General features: G+C 43.3%; 1 protein-coding gene across 3 annotated transcripts in view; it reads right to left on the minus strand.

The window, feature by feature from the left end:
- Nucleotides 1-313: 313 nt before the first annotated feature.
- The window catches only part of dicer1 (dicer 1, ribonuclease type III), a 30087-nt gene continuing 10787 nt past the window's right edge, over nt 314-19613 (minus strand). The window contains exons 8-30 of one of the 3 annotated variants that reach the window (XR_006926681.1): nt 19382-19550; nt 18411-18883; nt 18051-18183; nt 17728-17970; nt 17491-17645; nt 16731-16863; nt 16219-16294; nt 15993-16132; nt 15689-15868; nt 15338-15551; nt 14650-14803; nt 14304-14486; nt 14109-14214; nt 13391-13566; nt 12284-13037; nt 11597-11749; nt 9687-10479; nt 9152-9420; nt 7225-7387; nt 6968-7043; nt 4970-5120; nt 1707-1875; nt 314-514 (exon numbers count right to left, since the gene is read on the minus strand). Coding sequence is in view for 2 of the 3 variants with exons in the window: in XM_046855700.1 (XP_046711656.1) it covers nt 380-514; nt 4970-5120; nt 6968-7043; nt 7225-7387; nt 9152-9420; nt 9687-10479; nt 11597-11749; nt 12284-13037; nt 13391-13566; nt 14109-14214; nt 14304-14486; nt 14650-14803; nt 15338-15551; nt 15689-15868; nt 15993-16132; nt 16219-16294; nt 16731-16863; nt 17491-17645; nt 17728-17970; nt 18051-18183; nt 18411-18883; nt 19382-19550 (5029 nt within the window). In the remaining variant the exon portion in view is untranslated. Of the gene's footprint in view, nt 515-1391; nt 1876-4969; nt 5121-6967; nt 7044-7224; nt 7388-9151; nt 9421-9686; nt 10480-11596; nt 11750-12283; nt 13038-13390; nt 13567-14108; nt 14215-14303; nt 14487-14649; nt 14804-15337; nt 15552-15688; nt 15869-15992; nt 16133-16218; nt 16295-16730; nt 16864-17490; nt 17646-17727; nt 17971-18050; nt 18184-18410; nt 18884-19381; nt 19551-19613 lie in introns of those variants that run through there. The other 2 variants (XM_046855700.1, XM_046855701.1) reach the window with 2 other exon arrangements.

Consider the following 19613-nt stretch of genomic DNA (forward strand, 5'->3'; position numbering starts at 1 on the left):
TTTTGCTGTAAGCGCTATAATTCCTCATGAGGGTTTAGACCAGGGGTCCCCAAAAATTTTGAGAGTGGGACATTATTTTTCCTTTTTTAATCAAATGTTTTCTAAAGTTTATTTTGTTCTGCACCCTACAGACAAATAAGCATCAGTTTTAAAAAGATTAAAAATAGAATGTATTAAAATAGCATTATTTACTATCATAATGATTTAAATTCGATTCAAATCAAAATATTTACATTTAAGTGGAATGTACCACTCTGTTGGTTTGTTAGGTGAACCAAACAAATAATTAGTCTACATTAATAAAGAAGGGAAATTGTAGTTTGAAAGCCAACCTTTATTAACAAATACAGATGTACGAGTAAAACATGTCTTTACATTGTCAAAATATTTCATTGTTCAGAGGGCCGTTCCAAATGTTTGGGGCACGGGGGGGATTTTTACATAGTTTGGGGATCCCTGGTTTAGGCTGGAGGTATACCAGTGGTGATGTATGGATACGGGCATCTGCCAAATGCTGTAAATGTAAATAAAAGGGAAAAATTATGAGAAAAACCACAGGGTTCAAACCTCGGCCATTTCTTTTTTTTCCCCCCTCCCGAATGATACATGTATAAGCAGAAACATCAAGACAAGTACTGGACGACCATACAATAACTTTATTGTAGATACATTTAACTACAATTATAAAAAGAAAAAAAGGGGGAGGAATAAAGAGCAGTAAAGGTGTTTGTGATCCATAAGGTGCAGATCATAATCCACTGCAGCACTTTTACAGTATGAATAAGTATTCGCTCGTGTCCCTTGATACAGTTCGTGATGCAGGGCTGGAAACGTCTATGGAGGAAAACGCTGGCTGTTACTTTTTCCTTTTCTTTCTTTCTCTCTTTTTTTTTTATTTTTATTTAAAGGTGCCACGTTCCCACACACACAAAAAAATGAAATAAAAAAATTCACATCACAATATCACAACCTGGAACCAGCTCGATGCTGATATGAGTGCATTTGATTATTATTGATTAGATCATAAAGAGGGGGTGTTAAACAAAAACAAAAAGAGTGAAAATGTACACTTCGAGCACTTTTTCACAGATTTAGGGGCTAAAATATGAATATATGAAGAATATGAAGAACAGGGGGAGGAGCTCTCCTTTCCGACATGCACCGCTCGATATGGAGCAACACGTGGAAGTGAAGAGAGAGAGAAAGCTGAAATGAATGCGAGACATGCCTCCGATCGATTTACAATTTCATAGACGATATTACATTAAGGCAGGACATGAAGGTATACACAGGACATACATTTAGCCCCAGATTGTAGAGCTTTTTACCTTTTTTTTAATTTCTACAGTGTAATTCTCTGATATCCTGCAGGCACGTTATACATTGTATCATTCTGATCATTGATTTTTTTTTTATTGTTTTTGTTTTCATACAATTGCAAAATACCAGCAGTGGAACAGCAGCAAAGGCCAAAACCACGATTTTATTTTATTTAACGGTAATATATACACTTTTGTTTTTCCTTTCTGACATGAGGTAAAGTATGGTGCCCAAGTGCAATGCTCATTTGTGCTACATGTACAAAAAAAAAAAACCTGACGTCGAAACCCCTTTTCACAGAAAACAAAAAAACAAAACAAAAACAACAACGCAAAGACGCAATAAAGGATTACATCGCTGTATATATGCGGTGGGAGGAGCTTTACCTCGCAGTGCTGGATGATGTCATAAAAATGGGCGTGGCACCTTACGAACGATTTCACATTGATTACAGGAGAGCTTCGTTAACATCCGGTGCTGAGATAAAGAAGTGCGCGGCGTTGGTCTCGCTGGAACTTTTCTTTTTCACGACGGGAGCTGAAATGCAGTAATGTTCTAAAGATAGAAAAAGCGTATGAAGGAATAGTTTGGTGCAAAATAAAAACAACAAAAAAAAGCCCCATCATTACCTGCCTGCGACAAACGTAGCCAAGTCGAGTGGCAAGGATAAATTTAGCGTATGTGCGTTGTGATATGTACGTAGCTAATGGCCTCCTTTAGCTATCTGTCAATGCAACCGACATTTTTTTTTGCAAGCGTACGAAGCTCAATTCTACACACTCTGAAGGCCAGGAATTTCCATTTTCACCACGTTAATGAAACACTTCATTCGATTTGCTTTTTATTATTCTAAATGTCAGAGAAACACGTTTCTCGAGCACGTTACAGCTGCTATAATCCTTTTTCCTCATTTTTATCCTCTTTCATAAACGTTAAACGAAGCATTGAATCAGGAAACGTCGTTTTGCCCACTTGCATTGGAGACTCCTTCCTTTCTATATAATTACAGTTTCCTTACAAAAGAATTTCTTGAATCCGCCATGCGAGTGCATTCATAAAAAACACATGATAAAAAGTTGACGCAGTTACAGATTTGTGGGGAAAATACAATGCGTCCGTTTGTTTTAGTTTTTTTTGTTCCCAAACTATTCCTCGAAGTCCCGCCTTTCTTTCTGAGGCAACCAATCAGATCATGTGTGGCAATACAGAAGTGTGTAGGATTAAACTGAGGAGGAAAATGCTTGCAGGGTCACTGAACTCATGCCCAAAAATTACTAAAATAAAGATTGCACTGAGAGAAGCAATAGTTAGGTGAGGCGAAGGCGGGGCGAGGCAGTGATGCTCGTGTGACTCAGGGCCCCCCAAACAAACGCTCAGATCACATGCCACCTGCTACAGTTAGAGATCACTATACACTATAGATGGTACGTCAGAACACTATAAAGACAAAAAGGCACAGTTGATGAGCATCTTATTGTTTTCATTTAAACCAATTATTTGAATGGGAATAGAGTCTAGTGCAAATTGTAGTGTGTGTGTGTGTGTGTGTGTGTGTGTGTGTGTGTGTACAAGCATCCCCGTGTGTTAAGGTGCACAAAAGGAGCACAGGAGCGAATACAACCATGTCGCAAAAATTACAGCTCTATCCACAATATAACACTTGCTATCGTTTTCACACAAGGTGGTGGGTGTTTTTTTTTTTTTTTTTTTTCTGTGAGGTAGCGTCACCTGCGAAATTTCACTTCAGGGATAATTCCAGCCAAAGAAGAAAAAAATAATAAAAAAAAAAAAATAAAGAAGCACACAGAACCAAAGAGGTACCAGGGGTGATCCTGTTCAATCAGTCAGGTAGGTAAGACATGCAAATGGAGGGGTTTGGGGGAGGATTGGATAAAATGCCTTATACAGGGTTAGGAAGCAGATACGAGTGCAATCTGTTCTTTTCCACAAGTTGGTTGGATCAAAAATCATCCCCCCCCACCCACACTGAGGCACTGAGCTGAAGCTTATGTGCTGCGGAAAAACACATGTCTCAGGTTTGTCCATCGAATTACAGGAAAGAAAGAAGGGGAAAAAAAAAAGCTGAAGTTTATTTATGTGCAGCGAACGTCTCTTGGAATTTCAAGCATTGAAAAAAGGAAAGAAAAAAAAACGAAATTGATGAAGCTGACCTCTACAACTTGACTGCCTCCAAAAAACAAGACGTTCCCACAATTCAGGTCAAATAAAGAGGTATTACAGTTACAGTGCAAAAAAAGAGGAGAAATTCAAGCATAATAATAACAATTATAATAATAATAATAAAAAAAAAAAAAGACAACATAGCACCAAAAAAAAAAAAAAAAAAGAAAAGAATAAATGCATGCAATTAACTGAGGTATTCGAGTAAAAAAAAAAAAAAAAAAAAGGAAAAAAAAAAAAAAAGCGCCTATTAATATGAAGACGAATATGCGAGAAACTAAAAGGCTGGTTTTCCTCGTCTCGAGCCGAGTGAAATCGCGGAGGACCCGTGACGCGGCGGCATGACTTTGGTGAGGTGAGGGGACGCGATTGCGACGTCGGTACATAAAGGTGCTCTGCGTTTTATTTCAGAAGAATTCGTTTTTTCCTGTTTTCTTACGAAAAAATCTGCAGCATATTTCCCGAGTGATATGTCATTTTTCTTTTCTTTTCTTTTTTTTTAACACGTGTCCTAACGTTAAAACTAAGGAACGGCCGGTGGAGGGGCGTCTGATCCTCGCGACTATCGTCCGACTTGAACCGAAAATTTTAATCGTTCCTGGTATCAAAAAGAGGTTGCTGAAAGCCAGAAACCCGAGACAGTAATAAACATTTGATATTGTTCTCTGTGTATATAACGGTGTATAATAGCAATATTGACGCTAATATTTGATAGAATCCTTCCGTCTATCAGTTATTAAATCGTGCAGGAAAAAGATCATGCTCGTGGATAACGGCGGCTAAAAGGGAACGGCTACCGATTAGCGCTGCGCGCGATACTCCGTCCGTTCGGTTTTGACGTCTTTAAAAAAAAAAATTACAGTCAGTGGGAATGTTGAAGGAGGATATTTTTTTTTTGCTCTTAAACGCTACGCTCTACGAATTTTGTGCCAATCCGCTGAAACGATCGTGAGCAAAACGGGTTGAAGTAGGTGCAATGACACGCTCTTTCTCTCTTTCTCTCTTGTGCACAGAATGAGGAGTTTAGCGTTTTCCATTTTTTCCTTCTCTTATTTAAATGTATAGTTTTTCTTTGAACTATATACAATCCAACACTAATCTAGAGTATACTGATTCACGCACTACCATCAAAGCAGAGTTTATTTGAAAGAAATTATACCAAAAAAAAAAAAAAAACGAAAAAAAAAAAAAAAAAAAAAAGGACAGGACAGGACAAAGAGCAGACACCTGACCTTTAACACTTGCAGAATAAAGCGGAGGAAATAAAAGGTAAGGATTGTGTTTGCGCAAAAAACAAAAATGGAACCCATAAATTCGGTGTGTAGCCTCTGTGTGTGGGTGGTAGATTCTCTCGGCGGAGGACACGGAAGGCTGGCAAAGACTCTCTGGTGTGTCGCAGAGGGCCGGTGTGTGTGTGTGTGTGTGTGTGTGTGTGTGTGTGTGTGTGTGTAGCTCAGCTGTTCTGAACCTGAGGTTGATTAGCTTTGAGGCTGCGCAGGGCGCGCCGTGCCGCTGCTGATTTAGCGATGCGATAGCTACGCCCGACTCCTTTGAACTTCCCCTTTCCCACCACCTCCACCGTCACGCGAACCTTCCCATCGTACGTCCTCTCAGCCGGACTGCGAAAGAGAAACACACAATTGTTAATGATTAAGGCACACCATTCTACCCATCTACCCCTAACCACACAATGACCACCGACTCTACCCATCTACCCCCTAACCACCCAATCAACCCCGACTCTACCCATCTACCCCTAACCACACAATGACCCCGACTCTACCCATCTACCCCTAACCACCCAATCAACCCCGACTCTACCCATCTCCCACTAACCACACAATCAACCCCGACTCTACCCATGTCCCCCTAACCACCCAATCAACCCCGACTCTACCCATCTACCCCTAACCACCCAATCAACCCCGACTCTACCCATCTCCCCTAACCACCCAATCAACCCCGACTCTACCCATCTCCCCTAACCACCCAATCAACCCCGACACTACCATCTACCCCTAACCACCCAATCAACCCCGACTCTACCCATCTACCCCTAACCACCCAATCAACCCCGACTCTACCCATCTCCCCTAACCACCCAATCAACCCCGACTCTACCCATCTCCCCTAACCACCCAATCAACCCCGACGCTACCACCCAATCAACCCCGACTCTACCCATCTCCCCTAACCACCCAATCAACCCCGACTCTACCCATCTCCCCTAACCACCCAATCAACCCCGACTCTACCCATCTACCCCTAACCCCCAATCAACCCCGACTCTACCCATCTACCCCTAACCACCCAATCAACCCCGACTCTACCCATCTACCCCTAACCCCCAATCAACCCCGACTCTACCCATCTACCCCTAACCCCCAATCAACCCCGACTCTACCCATCTACCCCTAACCCCCAATCAACCCCGACTCTACCCATCTCCCCTAACCCCCAATCAACCCCGACTCTACCCATCTCCCCTAACCACCCAATCAACCCCGACTCTACCCATCTCCCCTAACCACCCAATCAACCCCGACTCTACCCATCTCCCCTAACCCCCAATCAACCCCGACTCTACCCATCTCCCCTAACCCCCAATCAACCCCGACTCTACCCATCTCCCCTAACCACCCAATCAACCCCGACTCTACCCATCTACCCCTAACCACCCAATCAACCCCGACTCTACCCATCTCCCACTAACCACCCAAACAACCCCGACTCTACCATCTCCCCTAACCACCCAATCAACCCCGACTCTACCCATCTACCCCTAACCACCCAATCAACCCCGACTCTACCCATCTACCCCTAACCCCCAATCAACCCCGACTCTACCCATCTACCCCTAACCCCCAATCAACCCCGACTCTACCCATCTACCCCTAACCCCCAATCAACCCCGACTCACCCATCTCCCCTAACCCCCAATCAACCCCGACTCTACCCATCTCCCCTAACCCCCAATCAACCCCGACTCTACCCATCTCCCCTAACCCCCAATCAACCCCGACTCTACCCATCTCCCCTAACCCCCAATCAACCCCGACTCTACCCATCTCCCCTAACCCCCAATCAACCCCGACTCTACCCATCTCCCCGAACCACCCAATCAACCCCGACTCTACCCATTTCCCCTAACCACCCAATCAACCCCGACTCTACCCATCTCCCCTAACCACCCAATCAACCCCGACTCTACCCATCTACCCCCTAACCACCCTACACCATAATAACGTACCCCATACCGCTAGACGTCTAAGCCAAAACTTAAAACCGTGCATTTGCCCATATCACTCACATGCCCCTGCTACTAACAATAAACCCCAACGCTCAGTTCAAACTCACAGTCCCTCTAATCTTTACCGGTATTTTCCTTTTTTGCCCCTAATGATGTTTCGCTCCCAACATGTTCAAACAAAGCCTTGTGTATGTACCGAGCACTAAAGAACCGCACCTGAACTTGGCCGTCTCCGGCTCCATCTCCAGCAGCTCTCGCACAGGCGAGCGAGGGACGTTGGCGGAGAATTTCTCTGCAAAGCAAAAACCAAAAAAAAAAAAACCCGACATTTCAATATCACCATCTCATCACACGACCAAATCAGTACATTTGAAAGGTAACTATGTTTAAGGCCCTCGCCGCATGAGCTGACGAACAATCAAGCTATACAAAATGCAAACGTGATTCGACGACTGTATGCGGCGCGTCCTCACCTATCAGCGGCCTCATCATTGGATAATACACTTGCCAAACGGTCTCGAGTGACATCTTGCTATCCATGTAAATTGCCCCGGCTAGTGATTCGAAGATGTCCCCCATTGCTTTGGGGACTTCAATATCCTCCTCTTTCTCTTCGTCTTCTTCGGATCGGCGAAGCTGAAAGGGAGAAAAGTGATTGCAAGGGGTTTTTTTTTTTCCTTTTGTGGCAGCGTTTTCTCACAGGAGCAGAACTGCATACACACATATGGCAGACTCATTTTAAATAATTGAACACAACAAATAGATAGATAACGTTATATGTGTAGTGAATAGCTCGAATAAAGTTTTTTTTTCTTACTTTACTTTAACACACACCCCATCACCCATCCCCCAACCCCCATAAATAAGCACTCATGTTCAGAATTGGTCATACATCACAAGCCAAAACACGGTCTGTCCTCAATTACATTTAACATCGGACTTAACAAAGAGCCCTGTCTGTTGTGCTCCAGAGACGATGCTACTCGGCTATGTAATTAAGTGCAACATTAGTTATTTTAATGAATTTTACTTCTCCTCGTACGGTATCCAATGCTGTCCCCGAGGCATGAAATGGTTTCCAGTGAAGCAAGTCTACATTCAGTGCCAAAATAACCATTTCGAAACAAATTCAATCCAACTGCATTTTGTCCAAAAAAAAAAAACGGAGAACAGATTCATACCGGCAACGCTGGCATGAGATTTATTAGGTCAATCAGAGGAATATATTTATCGATAGCTGCTGCTGGGGGAAACCCTCGAGTAGTACATATAGTTAAGAAACAATTAATACAAAAGCACTTTATATGAGAATTTGAGTGATGTGAAATGCAAAAAAAAAAATTTAGAATTTTATCAATTATCAACAACAACAACAAAATTATTTATAGAAGTCAACCAATCCAGATGGCTCGATTGGATCATACTTGCCGATAACCGGGAAATCGACAGATAGTTTTTTTAATTTCATTACATTTGTAATTTCAACGCTCTGTCCTTTGTGGAAAAAAAGATGTAAAGATGGCCATCTTAAACCGACCAACTAATTTTTCTTTTTTTATCCAGTATTCATTTTAAAAATGAACACGACACAAAACTACATTTTTAATAGTAATAAACTTTATATACATTTATTTTTGTAATCGTTTCAATGCTCTGGCCTTTGTGAAGACATTTGCGATTTGACTGTTTGGATTTATGCACGATAGTAACGCCTTAAAGTATTAGTTGTTCATTTCAACATTTATTAACACATTTAAAAATGAGTTTATTTTAATTGTATCTGTTAACTGTAGTTATAGAACTATGAACAAAAACGAACGAGGTCCAGCGCATAGTCGCACGTCTCAAAACAAACGGCACGTGGCGTCAGTGATTCGCCTCTAGAGGCCGCTCTCATTTTGTATAATGGCAGTCTAACTTCGGAGCCGCTCCAGTGCAGGCGCAACCCGGAAAAACTAACTTCAGCTGATATTTCCAGCAATCAAGCTAAAATGACTAATACTACATGATAAAATAATGGTCATGAGGCAATTTTATATATATATTTATATAATTTTTTTTTTTTACATTAGTGTGACTAACAGGCTAATAGTCTAAATTATAGAGAGAACAGAGTGAACAGCTGATAACCTCAACAATGATAATAATGAATAGACATTCAGCGTCCCCTTTTCCTCTCCAAATGTCCCTTTACATCATATCTCAGAGTCTTCCCCTCATCATTGTCACCACAGACTCAATCATTACATAAAAATGTATAGAGACTGATTGAATTTATGAATTTTCAATAAATTAGTTTTATTTATTTCTGTAAAGCTTCTTTGGGACATTGGTGAAAAGTGCTATACAAATAGAACTGATAAAGACTAAATTTGCGCACACACACACTAAGCTACTGACCTCAGAGTCCATTCCTTGCATTTCGTTCTTTTCCAGCTGAAATTGCACAAAATCATCAATGACGTGGAACAGCTCGGGCGACACGGCTTTGAAGTACTTGTGGTAGTCGTATTTCACCGCGAGCGACGCAAAGATGGTGTTGTTGACGAGCGCAGAGCGCAGGTCGGTCAGGACGCCGGGGGAGTGCTGGCGCGGGTCTTCGTAAAGGTGCTTGGTTATGAGGTAGTCTAGTATCGCATCACCGAGGAACTCCAGCCGCTGGTAGCAATCTGCCAATCACACGGAGGAGAGACGTGGGAATAAATTGCTGCGCAAAGCTGGGAGAAAGAGTATGACCTGACGAACGGAACTATTACAGTGTTGTTAAAAAATAAATAAATAAATTATTAACATATCTTTCTAATGTGTCTAAGAAGCAAGTTAAGCTTGGAAGCCCACTGATGAAGCATCATACAACCTGCACCGCAATCAGAACACACACAAAAACCTGAATAACAATGTAAATCTGAATATTCTAAATGTTTGTCACACTCGCCTGTGATGGTGTTATAGTGATAGGAGGCGTGCGTGAAGGCCTGCAGGAGATAGGCCTTGTTTTTGAACACGTAGTTGATTTTCTTTTCGAAGTTCTCAAAGCCCGAGATCAAGTGGTTGAGAGTGCGCTGGGCGTCCGGGTGCTCGAACATGCAGCGCGCTGGGATCTGCAGCCAACCGTACTCGTCTTCCCCGTCGCCGCCATCCGTATTCCACTTGATCCTCTTCTTCACAGGCAGCACCTTGAGGCCGAGCGAGCAGAGGAACATCTGGGCGGCTCGCTCTCCGCAGCTGGTCAGGTAGCAGCCGAGCAGGGCCTCCACGCAGTCGGCGATGCTCTTGTCTGCGATGCACTGCTCGGTGTGCAAGTCGTACGAGATGCACTGTTTGGCCGTTTGGGCGCCGCAGTTTTCCTCGGCCGGGTTCCAGAAACCCACGACAAACTCGTCCTCTTCGGCTGCTTTGCTCGGGTCCAGGTAACACATGGCGTCCCAGGAGCTGTAGTCGAAGTCGTCGTGGTTGCCGTCCGAGGGAAACATTGCCTTCTTGGGCGCTTTCCAGTCGCAGCTGGGTTCTGACGGGAACACGCCGAGGGGGAACTTCTTCCCGAAGGCGCCAGAGCCGATCAGCATGGTGTCAATGAACCTGATGTGCTCGTGGTAGTACTCCAAGTCGTCCTCGACGTTCACCTCGTCCTTGGGCTCCTTCCACATCAGGTCCTCGTCGTCGTCCACGTCGTCCTCGTCGTCAAAGTCGTCCTTGGCGGCCTTTCCGTTGGCAAGGTCTTCTTTCGCCTAGAAAGGATTCATGGAAAAACAAAAAACAAACAGGGATTAAAAATATGTGGCGGAAAGACGTCGAATGGAATATCCCTTTCAACGGGCCAACGACACCGAAAACCTGCACTCAACAACAACTTTCACAGAGAGGGATTTGCAATGATTACAGTTAGAGTTCTGGTTTAAAAAAAAAAAAAGTGCTGCGTTAAATAAACCCCGGAGGCTTTTAAACGTACAGGCCGAGCCTGGACGTCCCGCTCGATGAGTCATCGGGCTCGAACGCGATCCAATAGCTGACAAGCATCCTGAATATCATCTTTACGGCATTAGTACGCCATAAAGTTGACCATGTGGGAAAGATTCTGATGAATATTCATTAAAACGTTAACAGCCCTGACATCCAATATTGTAATAATACGGAGAGTTGACGCTGAGAATGAGTCAGCTTCAGGCAAAGCCGGCATAATCTTAGCCGACACATGCACAGCCGAAACCACACGGAGCGACCCAAAACACACAAGCCAACTCTCGAACGCCCACTCAAAGCGTGGGTGAATGTTTGACATTTTCCAACTGATTTCTGACGAATGCGTTTTTCTTCTCCCCCCTTTTTTTTTTTAGGCATGCTGATTAATAACACATGTTCAAAACTCGACTGTAACATGTAACGCATGCTTGAAAACGAACTGCTTCATCAGGATTTGATCAAGTTCATTTAAAACGTAAATAAATCAGTTCTTAATTCCAGATCGTCTCGTTTTATCCAGCTATATTAAGTACTTATGTGGAAATTTATTGACCGCTCGTGCGGCAGACCGCCAGGCGTCTTTAACTGGCTCTAATAAAGACGCGTGTTAAACTGTGTGTTAAACGTCTCACTAAGACCGCCTGATCTACAACACAGAGGAAGAAATAAAACTTGGTCCTTGAAGAGCGCCAGAAAGGATTAATGCACCCCCTGGTGGCAACCGGAGGAACTTCTACTCTCTAAATAAAGCCAAGATGTTCTTAATAGCCCTGAGCGGACCCATGAAACCAGCTGGGTAATTGCGCATGAAGATGCATGTTGATATGGAGTTAAGCGAAGCTTGCAGCACAAAATAAACACCGGCGGGAGCTGTGGGAGACCGACCTCATCCGAGTCCCACTTGTCAGTGGTGCTCTTGTCCTGGTTCACTACGTAGCCTGGGGGAAGCCAGTTGACTGGGGGATCGAAGATGGACACTACCATCCGACTGGGCAGACCTTTCTTCTTCCCGAGGCGGTACAGGTTACAATTACTGACCTAAAAAACCAAGGGAAATTACTATTTATAAAATATTTTTTCCCTCTTAAATAAATGCATAATTTCAAAATTAACTGTTAATAAAGAAATCGTCATCATTCATACCAAGATGTTGATGCAAACTTCAAAAAGTTCAAAGAAAAGATCAAACGTAAAAATGTTACTAAGAAAATATATATAAATATACATATTACGGTCTATATTAAGTAAAATAAAGTGTAGCAGCATGAAATGCAATTTGTAGAAGAAGTCAGACAATAAGACTTATTGCACATAAGATAGAAACAATTATATAAGTGTGGCGCGAAAATCTATAAATATAACTAGAATCTATATAATATAACATCTATATCTAGGAGCAGCTGTTTAACACTGATCTCCATCGTAAGTTTAAATAAATAGAGGCACTGTGGCCAGAATTTGACTTGTTCCTGAACCAGTCATCTCATTCCATATAAAAGATTAAATCAAATAAACAGTTCGGGGTACAGAGTACTTTTTGGGGGTACTCCAAATTCTCAGGAGGTAACCTACCTTCTTGCTTCTCATGTACGAGAGCCGTCCCTCGTGGGCATCGGGATAAGTGCAGAACAAGTAGGTGGTGATGGCGTGTTTGAGGAACGAGTCGCCCAGCATCTCCAAACGCTCCAGATTAAACCCATCGCTGGCGTTGGAGAGAGTCAGGGCCTGCAGGATGAGCCCCGGGTTGGGGCCCAGAGTTTTCACACAGTCCCCGGGTAACGCTACGGTCTGGAGCTGTGCCGACGACGACGCTGTAGAAGGTGCTTCGGTGCTGGTTGGCGTTCCACAAGCGAGCCAACGCTCTGAGGTAGGTTTCTTCACGCGTCCATCGGGGAAATCCGATTTCCCATCTGGGTTACATTCATGGCCGTCCTGGGGCTCGTCGCTCGGAACTGAGGTAGTGGTTTGTGGCGATACGTCACTCGCTAGTTGGCAGTTTAGGCAATTGCTGAGGTTCCTGGAGCGCTCGCACGGGCTCCCGGGTTCTTCCGATAGCTGGGCTCTGTGGGCGCACATCTCTGGCGCTACATCCGGTGCGTTACAGTTCTCCTGCGAGACGGCACGCTCTATGGGCTCGGATGAGACTGTGCTGAGGTCTTCCTGGGCAGTGAGATCTGGGACTGCTGAGCTCACGGCGATTTTACAGTGATCGTCATCGCCATCGTCTTCCTCGTCGTCGTCGTCATCCTCTGTGCAGGTGCTGGGGCAGGAAATGAAGGACTTGCTGTCGATGGATTTCTTCCATCCAAAGTCTAGATTCGAATATCTGCATGGACATAAATTGACTTAAGGATCAAAAATCCAGGCTTTTGTTCATCCGAAACCGAGCTACTTTTAGGTCATCAATATAATTTATTTGCAAAAAAGGACTTATTTTGTCTAAAAGACGGCTGACTGGCATTTCTCAGCACGTGAAAAGATTTCGTTAATGTTTTTTTTTTATAGCTGTTTGGCACACGAAAACATCTACAAACAATAAAATCTGCATAAAGAAAAGCCAGATGGACTGGATTACATCCTCTAATGTTTATGTACAATTTCAGCTCAATTTCCCTACACAAATATACACGCTTGTGTTAACGATTTTGTAGGATGTCCATCGGAGGTGTGGACACTGACCTGAAGCCGGGTGGCAGGCTCTGAACGCCCACTCCGGCATCGATGGCCGTCTGAGCCCGAAGTTCCTCGGCTGTCAGGAGGCAGTGCAGCCGGTAGAGGATGCTGGGAAGGCACACGGCTTTTCTCCACAGAGAAGCGGGGATTGGATGAATGGCACACAGTTCAGGAACTAAAATCTGAAGAGATTATAAATCATTATAATCAATATAAATGATTTATCATGAATAAGGTTGCAATACTCCAGGAATTTTCAAGACTGAAAACTTTGCATGGAAATTAATGGGACTATATAGGAACAAAATGGGAATTTACTAAATTGCAGTGTTATGAAAGGGAACTTAAATGTCCTGCACATCAGAAATTGTCCATCTTGGAGAGTATTCACATAAATTACAAATATTACATAAGCCATTTTTGAAAGCTATTTTGCAACAAAATCAAGTCAAAAATATCGTTTTTAAAATCTGTATTAGTTAGCATGCATGCAGCTAAAATGTTTATATGTTTGTGGAGAACACAGCTTATATAAATACTCAAATTTCCAATTAATTGCCATAAATTTAAAATTCCCCCTAGATCAAGGTCCCAATAGAAAATTTCTGGAAGTTTACTGGAAATTTTCCACCCCTTTGCAACCCTAATCATGAACAGTATTCGTCTGTATAATTAAGCAGGAAAAACCCGAGCTCTCGAGGCCTAACCCTGTTCGCTTAAATACCTGTTTGTTCTGCAGGCTCTCCCACTTGGCCTTCCTCTTCTCTGCACTGCTCAGAGGGAGCGCCTTGCCTTTCTGATTCAGGTGCCGAGGGGTTAAAAGATTCAGTCTGGGGGAAAAAAAACAAACAAGCGTGCACTCTTAATGGAGTTCCCTAACACAATAAAAGAAACTGACGTTCTGGGGAAAATATCGCACCTGGAGGACGTGTGGTCGACGTCTAATAGCGGCTGGTTGACGTTAGACAGGTCCAGGTTGTACTTGGTTTTGTAGTACTCGGCGAACGTCTCGTACTCGGGCGAAGGGAATTTACTGAGAGGCGTGAGGTCCGTGTATACGTCGGCTACGTAGAAGCGATGCGGCTGGTCGAAATTACGGTACCTGAGAAAGATTTAAATAAATTATTTTTAAAATACATATACAGTGAGCTTTTATATATAGGATCAGTGGTGGAGAAAGTATACAGACCATGTTATTAATCACATTTAGTTCATTACTAGATGGGATCACTGAATTGTAGAACTACGTCATCTTTTTTGCCTACCTTGGAATGATGACAGCATCCTGGTAGTCCTCCAGTCTGAAAATAAATGGGTTCTGCTTTGTGTACTGAGTATTCGGAATGCCGATTCGCGCTTCGGATTTTTCAATATCCTCCATGAACTTGAAGTCCATATCCAATGTGCTGGAATCCGCAACTGGGAAAACGAGTAAAAAAAAAATAATAATAATAATAAAGACAAGGCAAATTATAATTATATGCTTCGTTTAGTCCATTTAACTAAAAAAGGGGGGACACTGCGTTTCCCCACGGGCCGTTATTACTGACACACCACCCGCTAATCTCTGGACTGCAGTAAACTAAACACAGTAGACTGCACAGAATAAAAAAAAATGAAGGAATGGAGAGGACACAGCGAGGGGGGCGAGATGATGATTCAGGCCAAGGAAAACGACAAAGTTTGGGATCATTTAAATCTAAAACAAAGAAAAACAACTGTACAGTGCATTTACATTTTCTTTATTTGCATTTTGATGTAATATGGCAAATTTACTCTTGTATATTTAAGACGAAGTACTTCTCACTGGAATAATAGGTAGAATACTCAATTACTAAAATAATAATAAAAGAATAAATAATAAACACCCCCCCCCAATCCTTTTAGGTTCACATTCCTAGGAAGGGGAAGAAAAAAAGGCAGGAATAAAAAATGGAAAGGAAGTGCACTCACCCACGTTGAGAGGTAGAACGCAGTAGGCCGAGTCAGCCTCGGTGGGCCTGAACTCCAGTGCAGGTTTCTCCAGGCGGAGGATGTGAGAAAAGATGTACTGGTGCAGGCGAGTGATGAGCTCCAGCTGCGACGAGCTCAGGCTAAAGCCTGACTTCAGCAGCTCAATGGAGATGGTCACTTCCCCGGAGCGGGTATACACAGGAAAATGAGGAATCTGAAATGTTAAGGAAAGAGAGAGACATTTTAGTAAGAAATACAAGTTTCTAACATTATAGATACATCATCATGGTACATCTTTTTGAATTCACAACGTCTAAAACCATAAGGACAGATTTGAATAAACGGACGTACATGAGGTATCGGTTTAGCTGTGAGAATGCCGAAGCATCTGGTGGTGTCCTCGGGGGGGTACAGCTTTCTCCGCCGGAAGTTGAGCTCATCTGGAAGGGGTGTGGTCAGAACCATCCCAATCACGTACAGGTAGTAGGACTGCTCTGGCACAGGGTAACTGCCTCGCAGGCATTCTGGGATCTTGTCCCACAAAAAAAAAAAAAAAAAAAAAAAAACACACGTTTTAAAGCAGCAGCAGTTTGTGAAATAGAGAAGTGGCAAAAAGTTTCTGATGACCTTCAACAAAACGCTCTGGTGCACTCACAGCTTTTGGGTAGCACTGCCTCCTCTTAGTGGAGCCTGGCCTTCCTGGGACGCTGGTTTCCTCTTCATCGTGCAAGTCCAGCTCCTCTTCATATTTCACCGTCTCCTTTCCCACCGGCATTAAATGATCATCCAGCTCGCCTGAAGCCAGGCAGAAAGGAAGTGAAAGACGGGATTAGCCTACGAATCTTCTCACTCGCCAGCTTGCAGGAAGAAAAAAGAATTACCTATTTTGTGAAGTTTCTCACAGCACACGAGAGCGACGGCTTTCTCGGCGAGCCTCGCGCAGGGCATCGGGGGTCCCTGCGACAATAAAAGATCCATCGTGAGCGCAAAGATTTTATTTAGATTTTATTTAGAGCAAAGTCGTATCTTAAAGAGTGTCTGTGGTTTCTAAAAAAAAAAATTACAAAATAAAAAAAATAAGGATTTGGAGCTTTCGTAGCCGGTTCACACAGCCGCCAGGGCAGCTCCGAGCTGATGACCACCCAAGAACCATTTTAACTATCCGTCAATGTCTTGAATTACATTGTACCAAATATTCAAGTTGTTTCAGATGAAAAATCTTAAATATAATACTCGGCACGAGGAGATCGTTATTGGCAGAGAGTAACAAAAACAGAGCTACATAAAATGTTCCATGATGTTCCTGATTGCTTAATGCGAAGTCGATTACTCTTGTTGCATCCGTATTCGTTTAAACCTTAAAAAAATAAATAAATAAATACAGCACACTTACAGTAATGGGCTCTCTGAGGGGAGAGTTGATTGGCAGAAAGAGTGTGGACTGATACACTCCTGTTTTCAGCTCTGCAGTCTTACACTTGGGTGCCAGGTGAGTGAAAGGGTCACTGGGAAGTCTTGCGCAATATCTGCATGACAAAAAGCCCCATTCCAGGTTAAACGTGTATTAGAAGGAAGTTCTGAATTTGTTGCTACAAGTAATCAGAGGATCGATGTATAGATTATACTGTATTCATACATATATTTGATTCTTGTGTATGTATTAACGGTGTAAAGGTACTCATATTCGAATCGAGCCGTTTCGCTACAGGGCTTTCGGGTTTCGATCGTGTCCGAATGCGGCAGACATTATTAGTATTCATTATTAGTAATATTAAACAAAACACAACAATGGCAGAAGTATAAAAAAATTCTGAATTCGAGAATTCTGAGTACCGTCACACACACACACACACACACACACACACACACACACACACACACACACACACACACACCCTCCTATGTAATACTGTGCAAGAAATTTTAAATATAATTTATACTTAAAACACATTAGGTAATTGCATGTCATTATATACTATTTGAAATATACTATATGTAAATGAATATTTAAAATAAAAAATAAAATAGAAAAAAAAAGCCCATTCCATTAACCTTACCAAAGTGTTACAACATGCTACATGAGCATCGATTCATCTACAGCAATTTACAAAAACGTGTGTATTGTGCAAGCGCTTGTGACCGATCACACTGACCGGTTAACATGGCCGATCGCCGTGTTGACGGTGACCCTGGGGCCTCCGTCGTCAGACCGTAACGAATACGGAGGGAGGATGTTGTCATCATCCAGTATGGACTCCACCTCATACTCTTTACACTCCGCCGACTTGGAACACTTGTTCCTGAGAATCTAAAGCCCAAACCAAACAACGTTAATGGAACGCCTTTAAGGGAACCTCGCGCGCGCACGAACGTGTCTAGTCGAATCTGACCTTCTCAATAGCCTTGTAAGTCTTGAGGTCCTCCTCGAAGGCTTTTGTGCGTTCGCTGTCAGCCAGCATGATGTAATTGGAGACTGGAGCACGCGCCCGGCCTTTGGATTGCACATAGGACCGGTACTCTGTGGGCAAGTCGAACCTGACTACCAGATTGCACTTTGGGATATCCACGCCTTCCTCGACGATACTGGTGGCGATCAGCAAGTTGGTCTCGTGCGCCCGGAATTTTCTCAAAACCTGAAGGAAGGTGGGATGGAGGAGGTGTTGACGAGGACAAAACCGTGAACGTAATGCAAAAAAATAAAGGTTTTACTCACTTCCTCTTGCTTTCTGAATTCCACCTCCATCTGCTTGTTGCGGAGCTGGTTCTTGCCAATGCTGTGGCCGGTGATGAAGTTGCTGCTGATGTAGGCCAGCTCTGGATCTTGCTTCCCTGCTTCCTTTATAAGCCTGTGTTTCATAATTTAAGCCCATATAAGGAAATGTAGGATAACACATGACATCACTGGTATCAATTATGGCACATATTACAGCAGACGTGTGTCCGTTTGGATTTTAATTCCTTGTCAGTTATCGGTGAATAAGAGTGAGTATGTTGGCTATGAGCCAACATTTAAAAGCATTCAGGTATCCTACAAAAATGGTCAAATTAAATCAGACACCCATCCAACACAAACCTATTTAAAACCACGGCCGTGTACCGCCTCTCCACAAAGATGATGCCGCAGAGGATGTTGGTGAAGGGAGAGGGAAAGTTGGCCTCTGGCTTTTCCTTCACCTCGACCTCCTCGTCCTCGTCATCATCCTCCGAGTCGCTCCACGAGACGTAGTTGTCTTGGTTGCGGTTGTTGTACCACTCGACGCTCTCGAACTGCTGCCTCTCGAACGGTTTATACTCGTGCAGGATCTCCAACAGCTTGATCACTTTGGGGGTGACGAACTTGAGGTCGAGCGACGCCGGGGAGAAGTGCTCCTCGCAGAGGGCGTGCAGTTTCCTCAGGATGGTGTCGGCAAAGAGCAGGAACTTGCGGTTCAGCGCCGTCTGCTCGTGTTTGATGTACTTCTGCAGCTCGCGCACCATGATGCCGGCGGCTTTGTCGGCGCACCAGGGGCCGAGCACGGTCAGGACGGCCCTACAGTCGGTCAGAACCTACAGGCGCAAAACAAGTCATGGGGATGAGGATTCACTGCCTCAATACTTTTTTTTTTTTATTATTAGGGGAAGTGGTAATTCAAAAAAAGGGCTAAAATGAATGATAAAATAAAGAGTTGCAAAAGGGTTGAAAATTTTCGAGAAAATTTCCATGGGAAATTCATCTAGGGAATTTAGGAAATATTCCAAACTTAACAGGAAATAGTATATAAACTGTATCATATACTAATGTAAATACAAACGTTTTGTTCGGTTATTGTTTATTTATTGATATTTAATGCCATGCCACCATCGCTGGCTGTTTCCATGGCAAGATCAAGATGGGTATGATAAACTACATTTAAATTCCCTGTTATAAGATAACCTGCACTTCTGTAAATTCCCAATTTATTCATATTAATTCCTGTGGAAAGTTTCCAGTCTTGAAAATTCCTGGAGTTTTGCCTCCCTTAAAAATAAAACCAAAGAACAAGTGTTTCAGGATGAGAATGAAACCTGTTTGGAGATGAAGGTGGGGTCTCGATCCTCCCTGTGCGTCGATAAGTTGTAGTCGTTGAGGAAATGGAGCGCGTCGTCCAGCTCGTTCAGGAGCCTCTCGGACAAACCGCTGTTGTCCTGATAAGGGCCGCAGTCCAGCACCACTTCTCGAGGCTGGGTAGCATACCTGGGTGATCAATAACAAGGCAAAAATAAAAAAATTCATTTGGAGCATAAGTGTATTGTTTTG

Source organism: Silurus meridionalis, chromosome 8 (assembly GCF_014805685.1).
Source record: "Silurus meridionalis isolate SWU-2019-XX chromosome 8, ASM1480568v1, whole genome shotgun sequence".
Classification (NCBI taxonomy): domain Eukaryota; kingdom Metazoa; phylum Chordata; class Actinopteri; order Siluriformes; family Siluridae; genus Silurus; species Silurus meridionalis.